This window comes from Heloderma suspectum, chromosome 15, assembly GCF_057233095.1.
Source record: "Heloderma suspectum isolate Gila_16-S chromosome 15, 16-S_ref, whole genome shotgun sequence".
Taxonomy (NCBI): domain Eukaryota; kingdom Metazoa; phylum Chordata; class Lepidosauria; order Squamata; family Helodermatidae; genus Heloderma; species Heloderma suspectum.
The window spans coordinates 1,106,605-1,117,433 of record NC_139472.1 but is presented as its reverse complement, the minus strand read 5'-3'; the positions used below and the strand labels follow the sequence as shown (position 1 = coordinate 1,117,433).

The window sequence follows — 10,829 nt, the reverse complement described above, 5'->3', positions numbered from 1 at the left end:
GTCGGTAGAGAGAGTGTCAGAGTTGTCTGTTTCCGATTGGCTCTCTGTGATGGGGAGGGCGGGCTTCGGCCTTTCACGTATAAGCGCCGCGGCCATTGCCTTTGGTTGGTTGGGAGGTAGCTTCCGCTCCGCCTTCTCGAGGACGGCCTTAGCCGTTGATTGGCGGCTGCCGAGGTTCACTTCCGGGTCGTCCTGCGAGGGGAGAAGGGAGATGGCGGCGGCGTGTGGCGCGCTCGGGCGGCGGCGGCGCCTCGGCAGCGGGATGGCGGCGGTCGTGGCCCTGCTGGCGGTGGCCCTGCTGGGCCTGGCCCGGGGCGCGGCGGCGGGCGGCGGGCCCCGCACGCTGGTGCTGCTGGAGAACATGAGCCTCCGGGACACCCACTCGCTCTTCATGCGCAGCCTAGCAGGTGCGGCGGCGGCGGCGGCGGCGGCGCGGGGGGAGAACGGCCTCTGCCCGCGCGACGGCCCTGGCGGCAGCCTCCCAGCCCAAGCAGCTGGCCCCGCCGGGCGCCCTCCAGAGGGCGGGACTGCGATTCCCATCATCCCCTAGGCCGGCCAGCAGATGTGTTTATTGCAAGCCCCATCGTCCACCCGGGCTGCACGTAGAGGTGCCAGGACTGCAAGTCCTAGCAGCCGCAGTAGCCTGCACATACAAGTGCCTGGACTGTGGCTCCCATCGTTCCCCACTGTGCACATGGATGTGTTTTTTGGACTGAAACTCCCGCCGTCCGGACTGCCAGTGTGTAGAAGGGTTTGAGCGCCATCATCCCCCAGCCGGGCTGTGGATGTTTGTGGACTGTGAGCCCCGTCATCCACTCGGCATGCACATAGAGGTGTGGGACTGCAACTCCCATTATCCCTTAGCTGGCCTGTAGATGTGTTTTGCTGCAGTTTTCCTCATCCACCCAGGTTGCACATAGAGGTTTTGTAGTGTAAGCCCCATCATCCCCTAGCCAGCATGGCGAACTTACCAGCTGGGGAGTTGCTCACACTGGCTGGGGTTGGTGGGAGTTGTAATGAAATATGTCTGGGCGGTGCCTTGATGGGGCGGGGAGGCTGTCTCAGTGCATCCCCTGCCCATAGCAGTGCTGGGAAAGGCCTGAGAGAATCAGAGTAAACCATACTGGGACTGGTGAACAGCCCATTGGCCTGACTGGGCCAGTGAGGCAGTTTTCTCTGTACAGATGTACATTTGCCAAGGGCCATGTGGCTCAGTGGGCGCAGTGCAGCTCCCACTTTCACACAGAAGATTCCAGGTTCAAGCACACACACCCTCCCCCGTAAGACAATCCAGTAGTAGGTATTGGGAACGGCCTTTCTCTGGCTCAGGCCTGGTGGGTCGTTGCCTGTCAGAGAAGATGCTGCTGGGCCAAATAGATGAATCAGTAGATTCAGCAGAAGACGATGGGGAGAAGGTCCCAGGTTCCGTTGCTGGCTGCTCCAGTGCCTTGGAGAGCAGTCCTGGGATGGAGCATTTTCTGTTAGAAGAGCAGCTCGCTCCCAGTACCAAAGGTATGATCCAGCCTTGGACTTTCTCACTGCTTTCTGCTAGCAGCGCCAGGGAAGCTTCTGCTCAGATTAAGCAATACTGGGCTGAGTGGACCAGTGCTGTGACTCTGGATAAGGCAGCGTCTGACATTTATTTATTTATTTATTGCATTTATACCCCGCCTTTCTCCCTCCAGCAAGGAACTCAAGGCGGCTTACATTATCATCCTCCTCACCGTTGTATCCTCACAACAACAACCCTGTGAGGTAGGTTGGGCTGAGAGTCTGTGACTGGCCCAAAGTCACCCAGTGAGCTTCCATGGCCAAGTGGGGACTAGAACCCGGATCTCCCGGCTCCCAGTCCGTCACTCCCACCACTACACTACACTGACATTTGTCCTACGAGTTATCGGGGAGGCCTCTACGTTCGTAGGTGGAGCCTGTGCATTGTATGTGCAAAGTCTCCTGTTCCAGCCTGTCAGCTGTTGCCACTCAGAATAGAGAGCGCAAGGGCCAGAAGGGCCACTCGTCTGACTTCTTGCAAGTTAGCTGATAGCCCAAGCTCTAGAGACAAGGTGATATTCCTGGCAGGAGGAGCTGGACTTCCTGAGCTACAGCAAGTTCATTCTGCTCTTGAGCATGCAAATCTGATGTCCCGTTTAGGCCAAGATTGTCTACTCTTGACTGGCAGTTGCTTCTTCTGCCCAGTTGGTGCAAAGAAGGACTCTTGATCCTCCACGCATGGTGTTGATTCTTGCATGGGGGATGGGGGAAATATCAGAGCAGAATTTTTGTTTTTGCCTCTAGACAGAATTCTCTACAGCTGCCTTGGGTGCCATGTTCTTGATGGAAAGACGAGGTACAAATCAAATGAATAAAAATTGATGATTTGTACAAGCCGCCATTGTTGTATTCATCAAGGACACGGCACACACAGCGGAACGTGAGCTAATGTTCCTTTCCATGACTTGTCAATGGGCTCGTGACATAATGACACTCCCTCTCTCATTCTCCCGCCCTTCTGTCTCTAGATAGGGGCTTCGATCTCACCTTCAGGACTGCTGACGACCCTGGACTGTCTCTCATTAAATATGGAGAGTTCCTGTATGACAACCTCATCATATTTTCTCCATCTGTAGAAGGTAAGGTATGATCTCTGCAGAAACAGACTGATGTAGAGAAACCTCCCGTGGAAATCCTATGCACGTTTCTTAAGTTCCGTGTACATAGGATTGCAGCCCTGAGCAGCTAAATCATAGAATCATAGAATAGTAGGGTTGGAAGGGGCCTACAAGGCCATCGAGTCCAACCCCTGCTCAATGCAGGAATCCAAGTCAGAGCATCCCTGACAAATGGCTGTCCAGCCTCGTCTTGAAGGCCTCCAGTGTGGGAGAGCCCACCACCTCCCCAGGTAATTGGTTCCATTGTTGTATTGCTCTGACACTCAGGAAGTTTTTCCTGATGTTCAGCCGGAATCTGGCTTCCTGTAACTTGAGCCCATTATTCCGTGTCCTGCACTCTGGGATGATCAAGAAGAGATCCTGGCCTTCTTCTCTGTGACTACCTTTCAAGTACTTGAAGAGTGCAATCATATCTCCCCTCAGTCTTCTCTTCTCAAGGCTAAACATGCCCAGTTCTTTCAGTCTCTCTTCATAGGGCTTTGTTTCCAGTCCCCTGATCATCTTGGTTGCCCTCCTCTGAACCCTCTCCAGTTTGTCTGCATCCTTCTGAAAGTGTGGTGCCCAGAACTGGACACAGTACTCCAGATGAGGCCTAACCAGTGCTGAGTAGAGGGGAACTAGTACTTCCCGGGATTTGGAAGCGATGCTTCTATGAATGCAGCCCAAAAGAGCATTTGCCTTTTTTGCAGCCACATCGCATTGTTGGCTCATATTCAGCTTGTGATCGACAACAATTCCAAGATCCTTCTCGCTCGTAGTGTGGTTGAGCCACGTATCCCCCATCTTGTAACTGTGCATTTGATTTCTTTTTCCTAGGTGCAGAACTTGGCATTTGTCCCTATTAAATGCCATTCTGTTGTTTTCTGCCCAGCACTCCAGTCTATCCAGATCACTTTGAATTTTGTTTCTGTCTTCCAAAGTATTAGCTATCCCTCCCAATTTTGTGTCATCTGCAAATTTGATCAGCATTCCCTGCACCTCCTCCTCCAAGTCATTAATACAAATGTTGAAGAGCACTGGGCCCAGGACTGAGCCCTGCGGTACCCCCCTCGTTACCTCTCCCCAGCTTGAGAAGGTCCCATTGATAAGCACTCTTGGAGTCCGATTCTGTAGCCAAATCCTCATTCTATGCATTGTAATAGTGTTTTTAATCAGTCCTGTTTATATTCAATTTGCTGAGTAGAAAGTGTTCCAAATATCAGGTCCGCTAGGACAACTTCCAAGTTAGATTACTGCAATGTGCTCAGGGAGGGGCTGCTTTTGAAGTCGAGACTGATAATATTGACTAGAAGGTCTGAACATATAACACCAATTCTGGCCTGGTTGCACTGGCTGCCTGTATATTTCTGAGCCCAATACAAGGTGCTGGTTTTTACCTATAAAGCCTTATGGCGTAGGACCTTTATACCTGATGGAGTGCTTCTCCCAGCATGAACCTACCTGTTTACTATGTTCATCATCTAAGGTGGTCCTCCTCCAGGTGCCTTCTCCAAGGGAAGCTTGGAAGGTGGCAACAAGGAAGAGGGCCTTTTTGGTGGTGGCCCCACAATTATGGAATGATCTCCCCAATGAAGCCTGTCTGGCGCCAACATTGGTACCTTTCCAGCACCAGGTTAAGACCTTCCTCTTCTCTCAGGCATTTGGCAGCATATGATACAGTTTTTAATTCAGGTCTTGGATTTCCTATTGTTGATCGTTAAAATTGTTTAGGGGTGTGTGTGTGTGCACGTGCTGTTTATATGTCTGTATATAAATTTTTCATATTATGTACAATATTGCATTTTTAAGATTTTTAAGGTTTGTGAACTGCCCAGACAGCTTTGGCTATTGGGTGGCATAGAAATGTAATGAATGAAATTAATGACAAGCTTAGGGATATGCTTTTCTTTCTGTCACCCTTTTACTAGAGGGAACATTTTACACATCATAAGCAAGTGAGGTGAGTTAATATTGGTTGAATGTGTGCATAAATGCGATCGCATTTTGCTAGAAAATTTAGGGGATTAAAGATGTATAATTTCTAAAAAAAATCTTCTGTAGCTTTTGGGCTATTTCTCTACTGGAAATAAATAACTTGTGAATTGCAACCCTGGGGTCAAATCTGTTCACCTTCCTCTTATGTAAAAAGCAGATACTGCTTTTGTGTTGGCATGTTTAAACATCTCAGGTGCTTCATTTCAGACTTTGGCGGCAACATCAACGTGGAGACAATTGCTGCTTTTATCGATGGAGGTGGAAGCGTTCTAGTGGCGGCCAGTTCAGATATAGGTCAGTAAAATGGACTTCATCACATGGAGGGTTTAGGGCTTGAAAGAGAACTGGATCCTACCCCACCACAGATAGGGAGCATCATGGATCAGCAGCTTTTTTTTGCGGCTGTGTTGAGACATGTGGGACGAGACTTGCTTTGGCCACAGAGATTCTGGAATTCTGGGGACTGTCATAATTTAAATGGGAGATGCCAAGGCAAGACAATGGTCTTTCTGGAGAAGGCTGACCTTAAAGTAGATGCTAGTTTTAAAAGTTCTCACTGAGTCTGCATTTGATCTTGCAACCGTTGGCCATGCAGTAGGGACACTGACACCGAGTTGTTCCTAGCTTCTGTTGTGACCTGAGTGGCGGCTGAGCAGGGATTATAGAAAAGAGCGTGCCTCCGTACCTTTAGGGCTGCCTTCCTATCCTTAGAATACACTTCCTCCTCCTCTCTGCTGTTGTGTCTGGAGGTGGTATCGATGGCCCTGCCCTCACACCAGTTTGGAAGCAGCTGCATTCAGTTAAGCAAAAGCAGTACAGGCACCACTCTGAAATAGGACCGTCTGTGCACATTGTGTTCCCCCTCTGCTATGCATAGGTTATTTCCTTGCAGGGAGAGACAGAGAGAGAGAATGATTTGTGGTCACAGTGGCTCTAATTATAAACTGATTTCCCTTTTCTATGCATGTAATGAAGTGCCATTTTTACCATTCTTAGGTGACCCTCTTCGAGAGCTGGGAAGCGAATGTGGGATAGAGTTTGATGAAGAGAAGACTGCCGTCATCGACCACCACAACTATGACGTCTCTGATCTGGGCCAGGTAAGCAGTATGATGTACATCATAGGATGGGCCAGCTGCCTTGGGGGCAATTGCAGGTTCTGGCCATCTGTAGCTTGTGGAACTGCCAGCACTCCAGGCCTGGCTGCATAGGGAGGTAAGGTTGGAACAGTTGATTAAAGAAACCCTTTTATTGGCTAAAAAGGCATTCCTGTTTAATTAGGCAATACTTTTTTTTAAAGTTGCTCATGTTACGTCCTTACAGAAACTGTGGGCAGCATCTAGGAAGAGGTGTTCCCCCCACACTGTTTCTATCATTGTATTAGTCATATCCATCCACATATAATCTCTCAATCAATTACTCATAATCTGCTAAGATTTCTTTAATTGGGTGATGGTCCTAATAAGGAGACAGAGCAATTAGGATTGGAGAGCCAGCTCTCACTGCCTGCATTCAAATAACAAGCTGAGCTGTGCGTGAGCCTTCTGTGCACGTACAGTTGGATGTGGGTTTATTATCCTGGCTTGTTCTGAAGCTGGTAACCATAGCTTCCTGGTACAGACAAAATGGGATTAATTGGAGACTTTTGCATTTCATTCCGGGGTGTTGCAGAGGGAGGACTTTATGTGTGGGGAAAATGCTTGCAAATATCTCGACTTACTAAATCAAGATGTGATCAACCGAGTGCAGCCGCTGTCTGCTCCACAGAAAGTCGGGGGGGGGGGCGGGGAGATGGGGAGCCTCAGTTGCCCTCCTCTTTCGGGCCAGGGGTAGTAGATTGCAGCTCCTCCTGGAGGGCAAATCAGGAGCCAGAAGGCCAGGCTGCCACAGGAGGGGAGCGTTGACTGAAGCTGCCTGCAGCCCATGATCTCTTGCCACCTCCCTGCAGCACACCCTCATTGTAGCGGATTCTGAGAATCTCCTGAAGGCTCCTACAATTGTGGGGAAGAGGCCACTGAACCCCATCCTCTTCAGGGGTGTTGGGTAAGTGCTGCAACGCGAAGCCTGAAGCCCAGAGGGCTGGGTTTGCCCCAAGTGGCTCCGCTAAACTTCAGCTTCTGGCTTCTTCCCAACTTGACTGGGGACATGAGCCATTCCCTTCTCATAGAATCATAGAATAGTAGGGTTGGAAGGGGCCTACAAGGCCATCGAGTCCAACCCCCTGCTCAATGCAAAAGGAAAACCATGACCTCCTCTTCAAAAGGTTTGCATCAAGTGCTTTTTCAAAAGGATCTTATTAAATCCGCCCCCCCCCCCCGCATATACCCATCAAGGGGTGAATGGGTGTCTTGGAAGACCCCTCCCCACTTTGCAGGTTGTGGGAGACCTCCTTGCTGCTTTAGTTGTGACATACTTTCTCTGCAGGATGGTGGCTGATCCTGACAACCCTCTTGTGTTGGATATCCTGACTGGCTCCTCGACCTCTTACTCATTCTTTCCTGATAAACCCATCACGCAGGTAGGTGGAGGAGACTTGCCTTTTGCTCTGTTGAAAAGAAGACGATGGCAGGAGGCTGCAGCCATCTCCCTGCATTTAGTGCAATTTGTGCTGTGTTTGGTTGGCTGAGAAGCTAGACTGGACCCCTACAGTAGCTTTCCAGAACCTTGTGCCTGCTAGGGGGGTTAGAGTACAATTCCTATGGTGGCAGGGGGATGCTAGGAGTTGTAGTCCAACCCATCTGGAGGACGCTAAGTTGTGGGAGGCTGCTGTACCTGAGTCTCTGGTGTTTGTGTTGTGCTCCAGTGCCCCTTACCTATGCCCAGATTTCACTGACTATATATAATTTAGGATGTGATTTATAGCTTTTCCCTTCACCCTTCACAGCAATCTTGTGAAGGAGGCAGTATATTCCCATTTTATATATTGGGCAGGGGAGAGGCAGAGAGAGAGTGTGCACAATTTGCTTTGACTTCCTCACTTTTAACAAATACTTTATCAAGAATGTTAAAAATGAAAAGCCACCTGCGATGATTGACCTATCAGAAAAGCTGCCCAAGCGAAAGAGGCCAGCATCAGAGTCTGTTGCTACCCAGTGGTCCTTCACTGTGTCTCTCCTTAGTACCCTCACGCCGTTGGGAAGAACACCCTTCTGATTGCTGGCCTCCAGGCCCGGAATAACGCCCGCGTTGTCTTCAGCGGTTCCCTGGATTTCTTCAGCGACGCCTTCTTCAACTCTGCTGTGCAGAAGGCGACCCCTGGCTCCCAGAAGTACGTGGTGTTCGCATGCCTGATGGCCAGTGCAGAGGCGGTGATTTGTCCTTCTGCACTGGAGTTGAATTTCTTGGGATCTGCCATGTCAGTGGAGCAAATGAAACTCACGTTCCTGCAGCGGCTGGAGGAGATCCTCCATCCACTGCAGAAAATGAACGTATCACGGAAAACAGCCAATGTTCCTTTCACAGGCTTCTAATTCTTGATGCTTCTCATGTAACTCAGGTACCCCCAAACCGGCAATTATGAGCTGGCCCTGGCCTTGTCCAACTGGGTGTTCAAGGAGGAAGGTGTCCTGCGTGTGGGGGAGGTGTCCCACCATCGTGTGGGAGAGGCAGCGCCACCGAGCGCCTACACCGTCACCGACCTAGTGGTGAGAGTCTAGCACGTCCTCTGCCCCCAGAGCTCGGTCTTCTCTGCACCTGCCTCTGGGGGTTTCAGCGGGGTCTGTGTGTTACAGGAGTACAGCGTCATAATTGAGAAGCTCTCTGATGGGAGGTGGGTCCCCTTTGACGGTGACGATATCCAGCTCGAGTTTGTCCGCATTGATCCGTTTGTGAGGACTTTTCTCAAGAGGAATGGTGAGTTGGCAGTTGCTTTCTATAATGCAACATCTCCCTGTTTTGCAAAGAAGCCTGTAAGTTACTTGCTCCTTCAGAATGTCACAATCACACTTGCACTGCTTCACTGTATTAATTTTGGGAGAAGGGAGAACAGACATCTCTGTTCCCTTTTTAAAAAAAACAGTCTTTCTTGGCTCATGAGAATGGCTGTTTGCAGCTTTGAAAACCGTAATGACTCAGAAAGTGGGGAGGGTGTTTTTTATAGCGACGCTGGGAAGTACGGATGTTCGGTCTGTGGTGACAGGCATCGACGCGCAATCCGCAGACTTGATGGTGCCAGGGCTGCCTTACAGATGCACGCACCAGCTCCGAAGCTCCTGCTGAGCTGCCACCCCTACTTCTCAGCTGTCTGTAGAAGCACATGGGGAAAAAGAGCCATTGGCAAACCTCACTTTTTCTTGTGCTTGGCCCATAAATGGCCATGAAGCCTGAAACGTGTTTGGCTTCTAGGAGGCAAGTACAGCGTCCAGTTCAAACTGCCCGATGTCTATGGTGTGTTCCAGTTCAAAGTGGATTACAACCGGCTGGGCTACACCCACTTGTACTCCTCCACCCAGGTGAGTGGCAGCGGCGGTGGCAGCTCTTGTGGGAAGAACCGCCAAGACTTCAGGCCCCAGGCTTGTGGCCAAAACAGAGTGGCTTATGTGTCCTAGCATGAGTTCCTGCCTTGGTCCCCTGCCTCTCAAAGCAGCTAACTCTAAAAATGCAGACACTCGTGCGCATTGCATCAGTAGAATAGCTAAACTGCAAAGCCTTGTTTGTTCTTAAGACATGTGTGAATGGTCATGGGAAGTTCTGCCTCACGTGGCCAGGACAGCCTTCTCCTGCTCTGCTGGGCACATGGCTTGGCTGCTTCCTAAGGCACCTGCTTGCGGCCTGTGTTGCCCGTGAGGTGTGGGAGAGCGCAGCTGCCCTTACAGCTGAGGCTCAGTGCGGACGGCAGCTGGGTTCCTCTGAAGCCTCATGTCTTTTTTTGCCACTCTTGCTTCCCCTCCTTGCCAGGTGTCTGTGCGTCCCCTCCAGCACACCCAATACGAGCGCTTTATCCCCTCTGCATATCCCTACTACGCCAGCGCCTTCTCCATGATGGTGGGCCTCTTTCTGTTCAGCATCGTCTTCCTGCACATGAAAGAGAAGGAGAAATCTGACTGATCTCCCAAGAGGAGGGGCAGGCACCCGCTTCTTCCAAGACATCAGCCCCAAGCAGTCCGATGTTGGCACTGGGGCCACGAAAACAGCTTTTGGTGACTGGCGACCTCAGGATCTAGGGCCTAGGAGCTGGTGGGGGGAAAGATGCCTTGAGGAGGAGGGGGAGTGAACAACCCCTTCACGAACTCTGTGGAATGCTTGAGAAATGTTGACAGTGGCACATGCATCTTCTTCACCACTGTTCCCCCTTCCCGAATTATTGTTGTTTTCCAAAATAAAGAGGTGATTTGCCCCTCACCTTCCAGTGATTGTCGTTACTTCACCCTTGTATTTCTTGAAGGAAAAGACACTTCAGGTATTTGGTGAGCCTCGTGCCAACCTGAGCTTCTAGAGGGCAGGAGAGGATGTGGAGCAGCAATACATCTTTTGGAATGTTCTAGCCATGGAAGTCCCAAATAAATGAGCTCTGAATTCACCTGCTCGGTGCCAGGGAGCACCCCCTGCATGCGTATGTGCGTAGGGCGAGCAGTTTCTGCCTTCAGAAAATGCCTTCTGCTTCAACTTGATTTTTCGCTAGTATTCGCCGTTCTGGGTTTTTAATCTGCCGTGGCAGCGCATTGCTTAAAACTCAGACCCGCGGAGGGGGTGGGCAGCAAAGGTCATACGCCCGAAGGGCCCCGGGGAGCGAGGCGGGGGGCAGCCGAGGCAGGGAACTGCGGCGCAGGCATCCAGGAGCCTCCGCAGGGCTGGAGCCCCTTGCGGGCGCGAGCCGGGGGACGGAGCTCAGCCTGCGCGGGGCGCAGCGCGGGCCGCTCCGCGGGCCGCTCCGCAGGCAGCCTCGGTGGGGCCCCTTGCCGGGCAGCGGAGCAGGGGCGGGCGCAGCCCTGGGCGCCGTCCGGCCTTCGCGCGCGCGCGCTCCCTCCCCGCTCCCGCCAGGCCTGCAGCGGGGCAGGGCGCGGGGCCCGGGAGAGGCCTCCCCGGCAAGGCCGACGGGGTCTCTGCGCCGCCCGCGCTTCTTACGAGCCGGGCCCGCCGACTGCGGCACCGGGCCGGCCTCCTCTCCCCGGGGACGGGGCCCGCCGGGCGGCTGTGAGCGGGCGCCGCCGCCGCCGCCTTCCGGGCCGCGCAGAGGCGGGAGCAGGC

The 10,829-nt window shown here is 52.0% G+C and overlaps 1 protein-coding gene and 1 long non-coding RNA gene across 3 annotated transcripts; one reads left to right on the top strand and one right to left on the bottom strand.

The window, feature by feature from the left end:
- Nucleotides 1-184: 184 nt before the first annotated feature.
- DDOST (dolichyl-diphosphooligosaccharide--protein glycosyltransferase non-catalytic subunit) lies at nt 185-9,983 on the top strand. Of its 2 annotated transcripts, XM_084822397.1 has the most exons (11): nt 185-407; nt 2,520-2,630; nt 4,851-4,937; nt 5,640-5,743; nt 6,592-6,686; nt 7,068-7,161; nt 7,763-7,911; nt 8,140-8,287; nt 8,375-8,495; nt 8,988-9,094; nt 9,540-9,983. In XM_084822397.1, exons 1-11 carry the CDS (start codon nt 212-214, stop codon nt 9,687-9,689), a joined length of 1,362 nt encoding a protein of 453 aa, XP_084678523.1. In that variant the 5' UTR covers nt 185-211; the 3' UTR covers nt 9,690-9,983. The 2 variants fall into 2 exon arrangements, with proteins under 2 accessions (XP_084678523.1, XP_084678522.1); XM_084822396.1 differs by lacking the exon at nt 9,540-9,983 and having other exon boundaries at nt 8,375-9,052.
- LOC146335156 (uncharacterized) lies at nt 4,845-9,300 on the bottom strand. Its single transcript, XR_014786088.1, has 2 exons — nt 7,666-9,300; nt 4,845-5,846 (listed from the first exon to the last, which is right to left on the bottom strand). It is a non-coding gene; the product is annotated as an uncharacterized LOC146335156 (long non-coding RNA).
- Nucleotides 9,984-10,829: the final 846 nt, after the last annotated feature.